Source organism: Xenopus laevis, chromosome 5L, assembly GCF_017654675.1.
Source record: "Xenopus laevis strain J_2021 chromosome 5L, Xenopus_laevis_v10.1, whole genome shotgun sequence".
In the NCBI taxonomy this organism is placed as follows: Eukaryota; Metazoa; Chordata; class Amphibia; order Anura; family Pipidae; genus Xenopus; species Xenopus laevis.
The window spans coordinates 171,136,217-171,155,391 of record NC_054379.1 but is presented as its reverse complement, the minus strand read 5'-3'; the positions used below and the strand labels follow the sequence as shown (position 1 = coordinate 171,155,391).

At 45.3% G+C, this 19,175-nt stretch overlaps 1 protein-coding gene across 5 annotated transcripts; it reads left to right on the top strand.

Annotated features, from left to right (window-relative positions):
* The first annotated feature begins 2,324 nt into the window (after window positions 1-2,324).
* Window positions 2,325-18,475, top strand: znf71.L (zinc finger protein 71 L homeolog). 5 transcript variants are annotated; one of them, XR_005961118.1, is made up of 6 exons: window positions 2,330-2,659; window positions 2,814-2,864; window positions 6,306-6,429; window positions 6,611-6,691; window positions 12,807-14,415; window positions 18,075-18,475. XR_005961118.1 is itself a non-coding variant. In NM_001127740.1 (5 exon segments), coding segments are annotated over 5 exon segments (1,809 nt in total). In that variant the 5' UTR covers window positions 2,325-2,391; the 3' UTR covers window positions 14,360-14,472.
* Window positions 18,476-19,175: the final 700 nt, after the last annotated feature.

Here is a 19,175-nt window from a genome sequence, read left to right as displayed (position 1 = left end):
CATCAAGTCCAACCTCTCCAAAGTAAAACCCAGCCCCATACACACCCCCCTCCCTACTGTCACATAAATGATATATCCCCATATCTATACTAACTATAGAGTTTAGTATCACAATAGCCTTTGTATTATGTCTGTCCAAGAAATCATCCAAGTCCCTCTTATAGTCATTAACTGAATCATCACCCGGCAGTGCATTCCCCAACCTCACTGTCCTCACTGTGATGAACCCCCTACTCTGTTCCTTTAAATGAAACTTCTTTTCCTCTAGTCTGAAGGGGAGGCCTCTGGTACGTGATTCTCTTTATGGGTAAAAAGGTCCCCTGCCATTTGTCTATAATGTCCTCTAATGTACTTGTAAAGTCTAATCATGTCCCCTCACAAGCGCCTTTTTTCCCCCAGAGAAAACAACCCCAACCTTGTCAGTCTCCCCTCATAATTTAACTCTTCCCTCCCTCTAACCAGTTTAGTTGCACTTAGTCTCTGCACTCTCTCCAGCTCATTTATATCCCTCTTAAGGACTGGAGTCCAAAACTGCCCCCATACTCCAGATGAGGCCTCACCAGGGACCTATAAAGAGACACAATTATGTTTCATCCCTTGAGTTAATGCCCTTTTTTATACAAGAACTTTATTTGCTTTAGTAGCCACAGAATGACACTGCCCAGAATTAGACAACTTGTTATCTACAAAGACCCCAAGATCCTTCTCATTTAAGGAAACTCCCAACACATTGCCATTTAGTGTAGAACTTGCATTTATATTATTTTTGCCAAAGTGTATAGACAAGTCACTGTCATTTTGGAACAAAGAGCTTTGGACTGAGGAGACACAAATTGACTTATTTGCTCATAACAAAAAGCACTTTACATGGCGGAAGAAGAACGCGACATTCCAAGAAATACACCTGGTACCGACTGTCACATTTGGTGGAGGTCCCATCATGCTGTGGGGCTGTGTGGCTAGTTCAGGGGCTGTGGGGCTAGTTCAGGGGCTGTGTGGCTAGTTCAGGGGCTGTGGGGCTAGTTCAGGGGCTGTGTGGCTAGTTCAGGGGCTGTGTGGCTAGTTCAGGGGCTGTGTGGCTAGTTCAGGGGCTGTGTGGCTAGTTCAGGGACTGTGTGACTAGTTCAGGGGCTGTGTGGCTAGTTCAGGGGCTGTGTGGCTAGTTCAGGGGCTGTGTGGCTAGTTCAGGGACTGTGTGACTAGTTCAGGGGCTGTGTGGCTAGTTCAGGGACTGTGTGACTAGTTCAGGGGCTGTGTGGCTAGTTCAGGGGCTGTGTGGCTAGTTCAGGGGCTGTGTGGCTAGTTCAGGGGCTGTGTGGCTAGTTCAGGGGCTGTGTGACTAGTTCAGGGACTACTGGGGCCCTTGTTAAAGTCCAGGGTGGGATGAATTCAACCCAATATGAACAAATTGTTCAGGATAATGTTGAAGCATCAGTCACAAAGTTGAAGTTCCGCTGCAGGGGTCGGATATTCCAACAAGACAATGACCCTAAACTCACTTGGAAATCTACAAAGACATTTATGCAGAGGGACAAGTACAATATTCTGGAGTCCCCCCCACTTGAATATGATGGAAAATCTCAGGGATGAGTTGAAGCAGACTGTCCATGCTCGGCAGCCATCACATTTAACTGAACTGGAGAGATTTTGTATGGTCCAATGGTCACAAATAGCCACATCCAGAATCCAGACATTCTGGGGGAGGAGCTGAGGGGCAATTACATCAGTGGGGGAGAAGCTATGGTGAAATTACATCACTGGGGGAGGAGCTGAGGGGAAATTACATCACTGGGGAGGAGCTGAGGGGTAATTACATCACTGGGGGAGGAGCTGAGGGGTAATTACATCACTGGGGGAGGAGCTGAGGGGCAATTACATCAGTGGGGGAGGAGCTGAGGGGCAATTACATCAGTGGGGGAGAAGCTATGGTGAAATTACATCACTGGGGGAGGAGCTGAGGGGAAATTACATCACTGGGGAGGAGCTGAGGGGTAATTACATCACTGGGGGAGGAGCTGAGGGGTAATTACATCACTGGGGGAGGAGCTGAGGGGCAATTACATCAGTGGGGGGAGGAGCTGAGGGGAAATTACATCACTAGGGAGGAGCTGAGGGGTAATTACATCACTGGGGGAGGAGCTGAGGGGTAATTACATCACTGGGGGAGGAGCTGAGGGGTAATTACATCACTGGGGGAGGAGCTGAGGGGTAATTACATCACTGGGGGAGGAGCTGAGGGGCAATTACATCAGTGGGGGGAGGAGCTGAGGGGAAATTACATCACTGGGGGAGGAGCTGAGGGACAAGGGAGTATGAGGAGAGGAGGAGTCGGTGGAAGTTCATTCCCAGTATGAGAGACAGAGGGTGTGACTGTGACAGGAACACGTGACAATGGGAAGAGCAAAATGACAGTAGTAACACATACACCACATGCCGGTGCCCAGAGTCTCCCTGTAGAACTGAAATTCTTCTCATTGCGCATGTGCATTCTCCCTGCGATACACTCACAGCGTCTGTGCTGTTGTCCCACGCATGCGCACCGCCTCCAGGAAAGCGTTCTACTTTGTGCGCATGCGCAGGACAAACCGTTAGGACCACACAGGCGCTATGTGTGAGAGGGAGAGTGCACATGCGCAGTGCGGAGAAGATCACTTCTCCAGTGAGTACCAGAGGATTTCTGTCTGGGCGCGGCCTCTGTGTGGGTGTGGCTTGGCACCAGCCTGTGCTTTATGTGCCGCTGTCATTACTGAGACCCGGGGCCACTAACACGTCTCTGCTTTCCTTTCTAATCATTTGTTATTCATGTATTGCAGGTGGGACTCCGCCAGGGGCTCATGGATCCGCCAATCAACTCCCTCACTCAGGTCTGAGCTTTTCTCTTTCTCTGAAAACTCAATTCCATTTGTCCCTCTGGCCCTGCCATACCCGCCCCTCCCCTTCCTTTGCCCTCATTGCCCCTCCTCTTCCTTTGCCCTCACTGCCCCTCCTCCTCTTCCTTTGCCCTCACTGCCCCTCCTCTTCCTTTACCCTCATTGCCCCTCCTCCTCTTCCTTTGCCCTCATTACTCCTCCTCTTCCTTTGCCCTCATTGCCCCATCTCCTCCTCTTCCTTTGCCCTCATTGCTCCTCCTCTTCCTTTACCCTCATTGCCCCTCCTCCTCTTCCTTTGCCCTCATTACTCCTCCTCTTCCTTTGCCCTCATTGCCCCATCTCCTCCTCTTCCTTTGCCCTCATTGCTCCTCCTCTTCCTTTGCCCTCATTGCCCCTCCTCTTCCTTTGCCCTCACTGCCCCCTCCTCTTCCTTTGCCCTCATTGCCCCTCCTCTTCCTTTGCCCTCACTGCCCCTCCTCCTCTTCCTTTGCCCTCACTGCCCCTCCTCCTCTTCCTTTGCCCTCACTGCCCCTCCTCTTCCTTTACCCTCATTGCCCCTCCTCCTCTTCCTTTACCCTCACTGCCCCTCCTCTTCCTTTACCCTCACTGCCCCTCCTCCTCTTCCTTTACCCTCCCTGCCCCTCCTCTTCCTTTACCCTCATTGCCCCTCCTCCTCTTCCTTTGCCCTCATTACTCCTCCTCTTCCTTTGCCCTCATTGCCCCATCTCCTCCTCTTCCTTTGCCCTCATTGCTCCTCCTCTTCCTTTACCCTCATTTCCCCTCCTCCTCTTCCTTTGCCCTCATTACTCCTCCTCTTCCTTTGCCCTCATTGCCCCATCTCCTCCTCTTCCTTTGCCCTCATTGCTCCTCCTCTTCCTTTGCCCTCATTGCCCCTCCTCTTCCTTTGCCCTCACTGCCCCCCTCCTCTTCCTTTGCCCTCATTGCCCCTCCTCTTCCTTTGCCCTCACTGCCCCTCCTCCTCTTCCTTTGCCCTCACTGCCCCTCCTCTTCCTTTACCCTCATTGCCCCTCCTCCTCTTCCTTTACCCTCACTGCCCCTCCTCTTCCTTTACCCTCACTGCCCCTCCTCTTCCTTACCCTCACTGCCCCTCCTCCTCTTCCTTTACCCTCCCTGCCCCTCCTCTTCCTTTACCCTCATTGCCCCTCCTCCTCTTCCTTTGCCCTCATTACTCCTCCTCTTCCTTTGCCCTCATTGCCCCATCTCCTCCTCTTCCTTTGCCCTCATTGCTCCTCCTCTTCCTTTGCCCTCACTGCCCCTCCTACTCTTCCTTTGCCCTCATTACTCCTCCTCTTCCTTTGCCCTCACTGCCCCTCCTCCTCCTCTTCCTTTGCCCTCATTGCTCCTCCTCTTCCTTTGCCCTCATTGCCCCTCCTCCTCCTCTTCCTTTGCCCTCATTGCTCCTCCTCTTCCTTTGCCCTCATTGCCCCTCCTCTTCCTTTGCCCTCACTGCCCCCCTCCTCTTCCTTTGCCCTCATTGCCCCTCCTCTTCCTTTGCCCTCACTGCCCCTCCTCCTCTTCCTTGCCCTCACTGCCCCTCCTCTTCCTTTACCCTCATTGCCCCTCCTCCTCTTCCTTTACCCTCACTGCCCCTCCTCTTCCTTTACCCTCACTGCCCCTCCTCCTCTTCCTTTACCCTCCCTGCCCCTCCTCTTCCTTTACCCTCATTGCCCCTCCTCCTCTTCCTTTGCCCTCATTACTCCTCCTCTTCCTTTGCCCTCATTGCCCCATCTCCTCCTCTTCCTTTGCCCTCATTGCTCCTCCTCTTCCTTTGCCCTCACTGCCCCTCCTACTCTTCCTTTGCCCTCATTACTCCTCCTCTTCCTTTGCCCTCACTGCCCCTCCTCCTCCTCTTCCTTTGCCCTCATTGCTCCTCCTCTTCCTTTGCCCTCATTGCCCCTCCTCCTCCTCTTCCTTTGCCCTCATTGCTCCTCCTCTTCCTTTGCCCTCATTGCCCCTCCTCCTCCTCTGCCCTCATTGCTCCTCCTCTTCCTTTGCCCTCATTGCCCCTCCTCCACCTCTTCCTTTGCCCTCATTGCCCCTCCTCCTCCTCTTCCTTTGCCCTCATTGCTCCTCCTCTTCCTTTGCCCTCATTGCCCCTCCTCTTCCTTTGCCCTCACTGCCCCCCTCCTCTGCCTTTGCCCTCATTGCCCCTCCTCTTCCTTTGCCCTCACTGCCCCTCCTCCTCTTCCTTTGCCCTCACTGCCCCTCCTCTTCCTTTACCCTCATTGCCCCTCCTCCTCTTCCTTTACCCTCACTGCCCCTCCTCTTCCTTTACTCTCACTGCCCCTCCTCCTCTTCCTTTGCCCTCATTGCCCCTCCTCCTCTTCCTTTACCCTCACTGCCCCTCCTCTTCCTTTACCCTCACTGCCCCTCCTCCTCTTCCTTTACCCTCATTGCCCCTCCTCCTCTTCCTTTGCCCTCATTACTCCTCCTCTTCCTTTGCCCTCATTGCCCCATCTCCTCCTCTTCCTTTGCCCTCATTGCTCCTCCTCTTCCTTTGCCCTCATTGCCCCTCCTCTTCCTTTGCCCTCATTACTCCTCCTCTTCCTTTGCCCTCACTGCCCCTCCTCCTCCTCTTCCTTTGCCCTCATTGCCCCTCCTCTTCCTTTACCCTCATTGCCCCTCCTCCTCTTCCTTTGCCCTCATTACTCCTCCTCTTCCTTTGCCCTCATTGCCCTCATTGCTCCTCCTCTTCCTTTGCCCTCATTGCTCCTCCTCTTCCTTTGCCCTCATTGCCCCTCCTCCTCTTCCTTTGCCCTCATTACTCCTCCTCTTCCTTTGCCCTCACTGCCCCTCCTCCTCCTCTTCCTTTGCCCTCATTGCTCCTCCTCTTCCTTTGCCCTCATTGCTCCTCCTCTTCCTTTGCCCTCACTGCCCCTCCTTCTCCTCTTCCTTTGCCCTCACTGCTCCTCCTCTTCCTTTGCCCTCATTGCTCCTCCTCTTCCTTTGCCCTCACTGCTCCTCCTCTTCCTTTGCCCTCATTGCTCCTCCTCTTCCTTTGCCCTCACTGCCCCTCCTCCTCCTCTTCCTTTGCCCTCACTGCCCCTCCTGTTCCTGCCTGTGACATTGGCACCTGTTTCTTTAGTTTTGCCATAGGAGCCCCCCAGTATTACTGTGCTTAGTTGTCTGTCCCAGTGCCTCCCCCTAGCAGTTACGGTTTCTTGGCCCCTCCCCTGGATGTTGCTGTTCCTTTATAAAGTGTCTGTGTGCAGCCGCCTGTATTTCACCTGTAACTCACCTGTATTTCACCTGTAACTCACCTGTAACTTACCTGTAACTTACCTGTAACTTACCTGTAACTCACCTGTAACTCACCTGTAACTCACCTGTAACTCATCTGTAACTCACCTGTATTTCACCTGTATTTCACCTGTAACTCACCTGCATGTCCCATGTCTGTTGCCATTTGCTCAGCAGGTGGCATTTGAGGATGTGGCAGTTTATTTCTCGGAGTTGGAGTGGGCATTACTCAAGGATTGTCAGAAGGATCTGTATAAAACTGTAATGAGAGACAACTATGAAGTGGTCGCGTCTCTGGGTACGTAGCTCCGCCTCTTCTCTGGTTTTGCTTTTTTGTGTCTATTGTGTCAGTTTAGATACCGGACTGTTGGTTCTGTTATGGGCACAGGTTATAGCCCAGGTTATAGCCCAGCAGCCTGTCCCTAGATACTGTCTCTTAGTATCACAGTATGACGTGGAGTCTTTCATTCCTTCTGCAGGTTTCCCGGTGCTGAGCTCCAAGGCCCTGGGCAGAATGAGACATGGGGTAACTGTAGAGCTGGAGGGCACAGAGGAGATTGGTGAGTCGGAACTGCTGGTGCTTGTCTGGACATGATAATGTGGGCACTTTTGCTCTTAGGAGCATCTAATTGGATCTTTCTGTCTCTGGCCATCAGTCTGTCTGTCTCTGTGTCCATCTTTGTTTCTTTAAAGGGATACTGTCATGGGAAAACATGTTTTTCTCAAAATGAATCAGTTAATAGTGCTGCTCCAGCAGAATTCTGCACTGAAATCCATTTCTCAAAAGAGAAAACAGATTTTTTTATATTTAATTTTGAAATCTGACATGGGGCTAGACATTTTGTCAGTTTCCCAGCTGCCCCCAGTCATGTGACTTGTGCTCTGATAAACTTCAGTCACTGCTGTACTGCAAGTTGGACTGATATCCCCCCCCCCCAGCAGCCAAACAACAACAATGGGAAGGTAACCAGATAGCAGCTCCCTAACACAAGATAACAGCTGCCTGGTAGATCTAAGCACAACACTCAATAGTAAAATCCAGGTCCCACTGAGACACATTCAGTTACATTGAGAAGGAAAAACAGCAGCCTGCCAGAAAGCATTTCTCTCCTAAAGTGCAGGCACAAGTCACATGACCAGGGGCAGCTGGGAAATTGAAAATATGTCTAGCCTCATGTCAGATTTTAAAATTAAATACAAAAAAATCTGTTTGCTCTTTTGAGAAATGGATTTCAGTGCAGAATTCTGCTGGAGCAGCACTATTAACCGATGTGTTTTGAAAAAAACATGTTTTCCAATGACAGTATCCCTTTAATGTATAAAGTTGTAACAGACTGGGACACAGGCAGTACTTCTGTAATCACCCTTTATTGTCTGTATTCACTCTTTATTGTCTGTATTCACTCTTTATTGTCTGTATTCACTCTTTATTGTCTCTAATCAGTCTTTATTGGTGCTTAATCACAACAGATTTGAGGACTGAATCCCTTGTGCAAGTGATACAGAAATCAATTTGTGCATCTAACTGGTTTTTGTATCACTTGACAAAGGGTTGCCACAGACACTGATAAAGGAGATCATTGCAGAGATGTCTATGAGTGACACCAAAGCTTATCTTGGGCAGGGGCACAATTAGGGCAGGAGGGGAGTTGATATTTAACTTTAGAAATCTTCCAGAGACTTGGGGTTTTGCTGCTGTTTGGGGTACCTAAACTTAACTTGTGCAGTTTTTCTCTAGTCGGCCCTCTGCGTCGGCAGACGCTTGGGTAAAGTCTATGTTCATCTCTGGAGGCGGGACAGATCAGACTTTTGACTCCTCCCCTATTATATATAGTCTGGCTCCACCTCCCATCCCCAGTTCTTTGTCCCGGCTCGGAGGTGTAGGACAGAAAAATTTATCTGACTAGTTTTTTTTCTTCCTTAATTGTTTTTTCCCCTTCCTAAGGTTCAGAAATGTAGGCTCAGGATTTGGAGTCATGTCTCCCAAATGTGTGGGATTCTCCCTGTTTACGGGCAGATTGCAGCTGGTGGAATTACCCAGAATCTCATTGGCTGTAGATGATACACAGAGGATTTGGAGACTGAACTGGCTCCTGTGTGAGGCATTTTCCTTTCTAGCTGGCAGTTTGCAGCAAGTGGAATTTGGCAGAAAACACCGGTGTTCTATGGCAGGAGGGAGAGCATGACGGCGAGTGAGCAATTCCCCCCTTGCTGACATTCCTACAATGGCTCTATATACCTGTACCCCAGGCACAGTGTCTCTTAGCAGCACCTTGTCAGCAGGAGAGGGGAATAGGCAGAGTCTCTTCTGAATCCCTCAATGTGTCCAACACAACGGATGGTACAAACACACAGGGTATTAGGGGTTTGAAGCGCTACCAGAGCCTCCTCCCCATGGTTCAGCCATTGGCACCACTCCGTAGGCACTTGTCCCTTAGTGGCGCCAAAGCCAAATGAACTGCGTCACTACGTGTGCGTCTCACATCGGACGTCTTGACGCGAGAGCCGAACGCAGTAGCGTGTGTCGTGAGTCTGACGTCATTTAAGGAAAAGAAGTCAGTTGCCCTATAGAGAGGAATCTCATCATGGAGAGGTCAGTTTCCCTCAAAGAGCTAAGGGAGCACATTCACATCGCAAAGTCGACTAGAAAACCCATAAAAAGGGCTTATTGTTAAAACTTATTGTTGTGAGTGCAAAGCCTCAGATGTACCTACCTTGTCACCACAGGGCCCCACCACTGCACAGAGCAATTCTTCTCCTCAGATACAATGACCATAGTGAAGAGGCTCAGCGCCAAAGTAACACCAACTCCTGGTGGTAAAGGACCGTTCAGCTCCAATATTACAGGAGCAACCGTCAACATCTCAGTTTCCCCCACAATTTGGGGGTTTTCTGAATTGAATAAAATCTACCTTTCAACTCGCTCCACAGTATACACCCGCAATAGAAAGCGCAGGTCTCAGAAGAGATTTTCAGACTTCTCAGAACCAGAGGAATCTCTGTGGTCTGCAGGCATCACATCACCAAGATTCCGAATAAAACAGTGATTCTGACACAGAACAACCGAATGCCTTTGCCAAACCGGAGGTCTGAGGCAAGCTGTTAAAGGAAAACTATACCCCCCAAACAATGTAGGTCTCTATAAAAAGATATTACATAAAACAGCTCATATGTATAACCCAGCTTCATGTAAATAAACCATTTTCATAATAATATACTTTTCTAGTAGTATGTGCCATTGGGTAATTATAAATAGAAAATTGCCATTTTAAATAATAAGGGCCGCCCCCTGGGATCGTAGGATTCACTGTACTCACAACCATACCAACAAACCATACATGTTAGGTCACATGAGCCAATTAACAGACAGAGTTGTGTCTTTTGCTTCCACACTTCTTCCTGTTACAGTTAGAGCTGCAGTATTTCTGGTCAGCTGATCTCTTCCTGTTACAGTTAGAGCTGCAGTATCTCTGGTCAGGTGATCTCTTCCTGTTACAGTTAGAGCTGCAGTATTTCTGGTCAGGTGATCTCTTCCTGTTACAGTTAGAGCTGTAGTATTTCTGGTCAGGTGATCTCTTCCTGTTACAGTTAGAGCTGCAGTATTTCTGGTCAGGTGATCTCTTCCTGTTACAGTTAGAGCTGCAGTATTTCTGGTCAGGTGATCTCTTCCTGTTACAGTTAGAGCTGCAGTATTTCTGGTCAGGCGATCTCTTCCTGTTACAGTTAGAGCTGCAGTATTTCTGGTCAGGCGATCTCTTCCTGTTACAGTTAGAGCTGCAGTATTTCTGGTCAGGTGATCTCTTCCTGTTACAGTTAGAGCTGCAGTATTTCTGGTCAGGTGATCTCTTCCTGTTACAGTTAGAGCTGTAGTATTTCTGGTCAGGTGATCTCTTTCTGTTACAGTTAGAGCTGCAGTATTTCTGGTCAGGTGATCTCTTCCTGTTACAGTTAGAGCTGCAGTATTTCTGGTCAGGTGATCTCTTCCTGTTACAGTTAGAGCTGCAGTATTTCTGGTCAGGTGATCTCTTCCTGTTACAGTTAGAGCTGCAGTATTTCTGGTCAGGTGATCTCTTCCTGTTACAGTTAGAGCTGCAGTATTTCTGGTTAGGTGATCTCTTCCTGTTACAGTTAGAGCTGCAGTATTTCTGGTCAGGTGATCTCTTCCTGTTACAGTTAGAGCTGCAGTATTTCTGGTTAGGTGATCTCTTCCTGTTACAGTTAGAGCTGCAGTATTTCTGGTCAGGTGATCTCTTCCTGTTACAGTTAGAGCTGCAGTATTTCTGGTCAGGTGATCTCTGAGACAGCACAGAGACCATCACGAAATGGTGGCTCAAGGCAAGAGATGTAAAAGGGCAATATTTACTTAAATATATATTCCAGTTTGGTAAGATTCTTTAATATGCCACTTAATATGATATGAACTATCTGTTGCTTAAGTGTTCATTTTGGGGGTATAGTGTTCCTTTAAAGGCAACGATGGAGACCCTAGAAATTAAAGATGTGTATGTGACAGTGTCTAAAGCAGATAGAGTACTAAGAGTCCACCAAAAGAAGCCACCATCTTTCCTGGAATTTAAAGCAATTTCTTAAACTATAGATAACCAATGGTTACCAGATCGCCGCTCAACATTAACCAATCGCTTTTATAATACTTACGCTATTCCTGAAGAGCAAATAATACAAACCGGCTACAAAATTCCCTACTCAACCATGCCTCCAAAAGGATCTCTTCCATCAGTGATTCACCCACCCAAAGGGAAGGCCTTAAATCAAACAATTTCTGGCCAATTGCAGGCAGGAGTCATTGTTCCTTTTTCCGGACTCCCAAAAATTCTGAGGTTTTTATTCCAACCTCTTTTTGGTAACAAAGAATGAGGGGACCTTCAGACCGGTCCTAAATTTATAGAGGCTGAACAAATTCATTTACAACCACAAATTCAAAAAGGAGTTGGTATTCTCCACCATTGCCTTCATAGAATCCAACAACTACATGACTTCTACACGTACCAGTCCATCCAAAGTCACAACCGTTCCTATAGTTTGTATTCAGGGACCAACATTTCCAATTCACAGCCCTACCTTTTGGCCTCTGCACAGCCCCAAGATTCTTTACAAAGGTCCTAACCACGATAATGGCATACCTGCAATGTGTGGGGATCCACATCCTACCTTACCTTGATCACCTGCTTCTGAAAGCTCAGTTGGCAACGAGTGAAAGCAGACACAAAGGTCTGATAAACCTGTGCAAAAGTGCCCCAATCCCATCACAGCGGATTCAGTTCCTGGGGCTCATATTCGACTCCATCATGACTAGTCTGAATGCAATCGGACAATGCCACATCAGTTTCTTAAATCAACAAATGAGAAGCAACATAACGATGCAGGAGGCAGCAAAAGTGATGACGTGGGCAGAAAAGACGGTTCCAGATATGTCAGCAGTATTCATTCCTGGAGTATTAAAATGGGAAGCAGACTTCCTCAGCAGACAAACTATAGACCAAGGGCTAATGGGCCTCGCAGGACGAGGTATTCGCACAGTTGGTAGAAAGGTGAGGAGCACCTGACGTAGATATCTTAGCATCCAGACACTATTTAAAACTTCTTTCTACAGCTCCAGAATCAGGGAGCAGCGTTCACAGATGCACTAGTAATACCATGGACTTTCAGCAAGGTGTATGCATTCCCACCTCTATAATTGGCAAGATAAAGCAGGAAAAATTGTAACCATCCTCATCGCACCAGATTGGCCAAACAGACTATGGTACACGGACCTGATCACTGTGTCAGTTTCCAAACCTGACGACTACCTCTACGGCCGAACCTACTCACCCAAGGCCCAGCCAACCACCACAGCCTAGCCACGCTCCGTTTGATGGTCTGACATTTGAAACCCAGCTATGGTCACATGTGCCCTTACCTTAAACTGTCACTGTCTAATGATACAAGGTTTATAATTACACAGTAAAGGTTTTCATTGTTTTAATGATTCCATAGTAAAGATTTCAAGGTAACATTGAGTTTTTGTCTTTACCCACCCTAATAATTATTGACCGGGGTTCCTCCCTTTTTTCTGAGATACTGCACCTCATTAAGCTTTATAAACAAACTGGGGATGGGAGGTGGAGCCAGGGCTTATATACTAGGGGAGGAGTCAAGAGTCTGATCATTCTGTCCCGCCTCCTGAGATGAACATAGACACAACCAACACGTCTGCACTAAGAGTTCGGGCCTACTAGAATTGGTAAGTGTAAAACCCCTTTATTGAGCTGTGACTGGAGAGGAAAGTGGATCTCTGGTGTTTCCTTGATGGACAGATGGGATTTCCCTCCACAGCCCCCCGGCCCCCAATGGGTTGTTCTTTAGCAGCTCCAGTTAAACCCGCCCATAGGGTTGCAGTGACCCAGTAAACTCCAACAGGCCTGGGTGTAGTTGAGACAACCACAACATTCTGTTTTACTATCATTTATCTAATTATTGCTTTGAGTGGGCGGGTGCAGGTTGCACTGTCTGAGACAACAAGGTGCTGGGAGTTGGCTTGTGAGCAAATACAAACTGCACATTGTGTCTGTAATGTCAATGGTATCCAGTCCCGGGCGGCCCATCTATTTGTGGGGTTATCTGGGCTACTTTCCTTTTGTTTTATGGAATGACCTGCTGTTTGTCTCTCTCTTACAGATATTGGGGATAGTGCTCAGAACATGAAGGACATAATGAAGTGCTTGAATAAGTGTCTGTCTCCTCTGCAAATCTGCACTGAGTTCAGCAGTGGCTGCAGGAGTCAGGCGGTTTCGGATCCAAGCGCCAAATCACTGGGGAATGTGAAAAAGGAAGCGTTTCAGACATTTGGTGCATTGGGCTCTTTGCCCTTGAGGGTGCCCAACCTTCTAGCCAACACCAATTCCAGGTGTGACCGTGTGGCACTTAAGCAGGGACAGAATGGAAAAGCTCTGAGTGACCAACCCGATGCAGGTGCCCATGATGCTGAGGGGTTTCATACTCCATTCCAGTGCAGTAAGTGTAAAAAGACCTTTACTAACCCCTACGATCTGCAGAGTCATGCCAACGTGCACATCAGGGAGATACGCTATACGTGCAGGGATTGTGGGAGGGGCTTCTCTCGCTCGGACTTCTTTAAAGCTCACCGACATATGCACATGGGAGAGAAGCCCTTCAAATGTTCAGAATGTAAGAAGTGCTTCAGTGCAGTGAGCATCCTGAAGAAGCACTTGAGAAGCCATCAGCCAAAGATGAGCAGGCGGGCAAAGAAAATGAAGAAAAAGAGCAAACAGAATGTTCCGGACTTCCTTTCTGATCCGGATTATGAGAAGAAACACACATGCACCGTGTGTCAGAAGACTTTTAGCAAGTCCTATAACCTCAAGGTTCATGAGAGGATTCACACAGGGGAGAAGCCATATAAATGCCCCAAGTGCGACAAGTGTTTCTCACAAAACGCCCGGCTGAGGGTCCACCGCACCACCCATGCAGAATGGGCACATGAGGCCATGTGGGTGCGGAAGCGCAAGCCCAGCGTCCCCACCGAGAAGCTGCATAAGTGCAATGTGTGTGAAAAGTCTTTCAGCAAGTCCTACAGCCTCAAGGTCCATCTGAGGACTCACACGGGGGAGAAACCCTACACCTGCGACGAGTGCCACAAGAGCTTCTCCAAGAACAACCTCCTGACGGTGCACAAACGCATCCACAGCGGGGAGAGGCCCTATCAATGCAACGACTGTCTGAAGAGCTTCAGCGTCATCTCCCACCTGCGAGTGCACAAGAGAACTCACACCGGGGAGAGACCCTACAAGTGCACCGAGTGCATCAAGAGCTTCAGTGATTACTCTTCCATGGTGCGTCACCAGAGGATCCATTCAGGTGCCAAGCCGTACCAGTGCAATGTTTGCCAGAAGACTTTTCGAGAGAAATCCCACGTGACGGTGCACCAGAGGACTCACACCGGGGAGCGCCCGTATAAGTGTGCCGAGTGCAACAAGACTTTCAGTGACTGCTCTTCTTTTGTGGAGCATCGCCGGCATCACACGGGGGCCAGGCCATACAAGTGTGAGCTGTGCCACAAAAGCTTTACAAAGGCCTACACCCTCAAAATCCATCACCGGGTGCACACGGGCGAGCGGCCATATCAGTGCGACCAGTGTCCCAGGAGCTTCAGCATCAACTACCACTTGAAGGTGCACGAGAAGACTCACTGGAACAATCAGAAACTATAAACCCTCAGTGGAAAATGATGGACCCAGAGCTTTGTGCTGGGGGAGTGGCATATAAAGTATCCTTCACTCTATAAACATATTTATATTTATAAAATAAAAACTCATAAGAAAAATCTCAATGTAAATCATTTTGGGCTCCCACTAGGGGGACACTTGTAGCCTTCTCCCTGGTTCCCCTGATACTTTGTTACCTGTTATTTGTCAGACACTGAGTTCTGCAGTGATAAGCAACGGGCAAAATGAGAAGGAAAGCCTACGCCCCATAAAAGGGGTTTTTTTTTTTTAGCCTCCTACCCACTTTCCCTAAGCCCAACCCCCACCCACTTTCCCAAAGCCCAACCCACACCCACTTTCCCTAAGCCCAAACCACAACCACTTTCCCTAAACCCAACAAACAAATTTTAAAATAAGGAGACCAAATCAGCCTAAAAGAATCTTTGGAAATATTTCCTTTGGTTTTAGTTAATAAGGCTTCTTGCCAGCTAAGCTAATAGTGTCTGATAATGAGGGGGGTTCTTTTTGTAACCAGGAATTAAATAAAGCTTTCCTAGAAGCAGCTAGAAAAAAAACAGTCAATAATTTACTTTCATGGGAGATAAAATTTGTTTTAGGAACTGAAAAAAACATAATATTATCTAGATGCAACAAAGCGAAGCACGGAGACAGTTTAATTTTTATCTTCAACTTAAAATTCCAAAAAATTTCTTTCCAAAATAGATCAATCTTTGGACAGGACCATAAATAATGGAAAAGTGACACATTAGTCTCGTCACATTTAGGAGAGTATGATGTGGGGCTATTAGGGATATTTTTTGAATTTTTTTTCCCATAGCCTAAGTGAATAAGCTTAAAGTGTTGTATCCTCCAACTCTCTGCTAAAATTAATTTTTTGTAATCATTAAAGATTTCACCAGATCTGAGGGAGACACTTGACAATGTAAAAATTCAGACCATTTGATGGAAGGTTTTGATAAGATGAGTCTTTACCATAAACATTCCAAAAAATTTTAGATAGAGAGCTAATAGAGATTAAACCAGGGAGTTCCAGAAATTCTGCCAAATCATCTGCTAATTTATGGTCAGCTAAAACCAGGTTTTTTTTGTTATTATGTAGTAGAGAAAACCCGTATTGACAAGCTAAATAATGATACCTATCCGAATCATGAAGCTTCTTTGAGTTTTGACCAAGATATTAAGGTTTCTGTAAGTGGATCAAATTTGTCTTTTACTAATACCAGTAAATTTCTCTTTATAGAAAATACAAAAGTATCGGACTTTTGATAATCTGAGGGTTTGTGTAAGAGTTTAGCTGGCGTGAAAGGGGTTTCTGTGTAACTAAATCTATGTTGAGAAAATAAAAGTTTCCACACAAAGATAGAATGACGATAGATAGGATTCCTCTTGAAATCACAAGGAACATTTCCCCTTTTACTATGTAAAACAGATAATATATCAGAGAAGGGTTCTTGAAAGATCTCAATGTCAGGGTTTGTAAATGTATTGCCTTGAGAGATCCACTCAATGAGATATCTGGTTAGGGCTGATAAATTAAAAGCTCTGAAATCAGGAACATTTAATCCACCAAGTTTTTTGCTTTTTTACCCTTCTAAATAAATGTATTTAAATCAAGTTTCTTAATATCATAGTGTTTTACAAGCAAAGGGAGATTAATTAATGGATATATTAGCTTGGGAAATAAAGATTTAAAAAAGAGTGCTCGTCCCTTAATATTAAGGGGAGAATTGGCCCATTTTTCACACATGGAAGAAACCTTTTGACAGGCTGGAGTGATATTCAAAGAATACTAATTATTTAGATCAGAAGGAATTATTAATCCTAAATATTTGATCTGATTCTTTGGGTTTTTAGGTTGAATTTTTTAAGTAGAGAATTAGAAAAAGAACCATATATATTCATTATTTCCGATTTCTCAATGTTGACTTTGTAGCCAGAAAAAGACTGAAAGTCTTGGAATAAATCAAAAACAACCTTAAGTGAAGACTTTTTTTTAAAATTAATAATAAATTGTCGGCAAAGGCTAATACCTTAAGATATCTACCATTAATGGTAATTCCCTTAATTGACTTAGATTGATCTAGGAAACAAATAGCGGTTCTAATGCAATATTGAATAAAAGGGGTGACAAAGGACAGCCCTGTCTTGTCCCTTTAAATATTTCAAAAGGTGGTGACCTAGCTCCCCCCAAAATTACTTGTGCTCTGGGATTTTTGGAAAGATATTTGATATATTGGAAGAAGGGGCCGTGATACCAAATTTCTTAAGGCAAAAATTGATGTTCCCAGGAAATATTATCAAACGCCTTCTCAGCATCTATATTAAGTATAGAACTAGGGATTTTGTGTTTTTTGGCGAAGTATACAAAGCCCTAATATTCTTTACTCCTGATCTTAATGAAACCATTTTGGGCCATGGAGATTATAGAGGGAAGAATTAAAGAAAGCCTATCTGCAAGAACCTTGGATAATATCTTGATATCTTGATTTAATAAGGAAATAGGTCTATAGGAGGAAGGAAGGGATAAATCTTTGTCTTTTTTCGGGATGGCTCTCAAATTTGAAATTTCACTAGAAGGAAGACTTTTTCCAAAGAATAATATATCTTTAAATAAATTTGTCAGAAAAGGTCAGATTTTATCCTTCAGAATTTTGTAAAAAGAAGGAGTTAGGCCATCAGGACCACCTGTCTTTGCAGTTTTCAAATTATTAATAATAGTGGACACTTCCTCTGAGGAAATTAGACTTTTCCAACTGAACTTTCGAAATCTGGGGGATTTTACAATTTTCAAAGAATTTTCCCACTTTTTCAGAGTTTATATTTGGATTAGAGTACAAATCTGTATAGTAATCTTTGAAAATGCCTACAATTTTATTGGGATCATTTGTTAGCCGATTATGAGTATCTTTAATCTCAATAAATTTAGCCTGCTTATTTTCAGCCTTAGTAAGTTTAAAAAGCAAATTATTCGCTTTGTTACTTAAGTTAAGTCTCAATTTGATCCAAACTTTAAGTTCATCTAAAATATTCTTTTCAAACCGGGAATGTTGTTTAAATCGAATGTAAGAGACACTTTGGGGCAGAATTATCAAAGGTCGAATTTGAAAGTGAAATATACTTCGAAATTCGATTATCGAATGGCTATATTTCGAATATCGAAGTCGAAATTTTTTTTACCGAATTTGACCGTTTTGTGGTCGAAGTAAAATCGTTCGAATCGAACAATTTCAGCGATCGATTGAACGATTTTACTTTGACTTAAAAAAACTTAGAAAAATGCATTAGAAGGTCCCCATAGGCTAACATAGCACTTCGGCAGGTTTAATTTGGCGAAGTATTGAAGTCGAAGTTGTTTTTTAAAGAGAAAGTTCATTTATCAAACTATTTTACTTCTTATCGAATTCGCAGTAAGTTCAAAGTCGTAGTATCCTATTCGATGGTCGAAGTATCCAAAAAAATTACTTTGAATTTCAAATTTTTTTACTTAGAAAATTCCCTTGAATTCACTTCGACCCTTGATAAATCTGCCCCTTTGTCTTTTATGCAACTCAAGAAAATTTTTGTGAACTTTTCTGAAGAAGTGAGATTTGAAGGAAGAAATTTCGCCTCCAGCTACTGCCTTCCAAGTTTCCCATAATAATGATGGATCCTTCGAATGTATTTTGTTTTCCTTAAAAAACAAATCCCATCTACTATGAAGCATCTTTATAAAGTCTGGATTATCTGTAAGCAAATCAGGAAAAGACCAAGAGACATAGTATCTGGGAGCAGGTGAAATGGAGACCACAAATGAAATTGGTGCATGGTCTGAGATATTAATGTCTCCTATAGTTGCTTCAATAGTTTTATTTATCAAATTATTGGACATTAGAAAATAGTCTATTCTTGTACCTACATGATGAGCAGATGAGAAAAAGGTAAAATCATTTTCAGCAGGGTGAAAAAGTCTCCAAACAGCATTAAGGTTGGTATCTCTACAAAAATGATGTAGAAGTGTAGTTTTCTTACAAGGATTATTCAATTTCAATCAATATATTCAGATCTAGAACTATTTGGAGCATATACGGAACACAGATGCCACAGAACACCATTAATAATTACTTCAGTGTAAATAAATCTGCCAAGTTCTTCCTCAATTGACTTTCTTATAGCAAAATTCAATTAACGATGGAATAAAATAGCTGCTCCACATTCTTTATTAACCGCAGGGGAAATCTTTTTTCAACCAAGTATTCTCTGAACCATTAAAGGAATTGTTTAGTATAAAAATAAAAACTGGTAAATAAATAGTCTGTGCAAAATAAACAATGTATCTAATATAGTTAGTTAGGCAAAAATGTAATGTATAAAGGCTGGAGTGAGTGGATGTGTAACATAATAGCCAGAACACTACTTCCTGCCTTTCAGCTCTCTTGCTTTCCACTGGTTACCAGGCAATAACCAATCAGAGACTTGAGGGGAGGCCACATGGGACATAACTGTTGCTTTTGAATCTGAGCTGAATGCTGAGGATCAATTACAAACTCACTGAACAGTTATGTCCCATGTGGCCCCCCTTATAGTCACTGACTAAAGCTCCCCATAGACGCGACGATTCTTCTTGCTGAACGACCGATTTTAGGGAAGTCCGACCAATCCTTCGAAATTATCGTGCGGTTAGTGGGATTCGAACGATCATACATCTTACGTTTTTCGGCCGACATCTGTCAGGAAATTGATCGGCCAGGTCAAAAAATCTTTGTTGGTCCCAGTGCAATGTATCTATGTCTGCAGGGCCAAGCAGCTCCCCTTTGTTTTCCTG

Coding starts and splice junctions, on each gene's coding strand:
- znf71.L (XM_018242105.2), top strand. CDS start 2,630: ATGCGCAGTGCGGAGAAGATCACTTCTCCA. Junction 2,865..6,305: donor CAATCAACTCCCTCACTCAG/GTCTGAGCTTTT, acceptor CCATTTGCTCAG/CAGGTGGCATTTGAGGATGT. Junction 6,430..6,610: donor TGAAGTGGTCGCGTCTCTGG/GTACGTAGCTCC, acceptor TTCCTTCTGCAG/GTTTCCCGGTGCTGAGCTCC.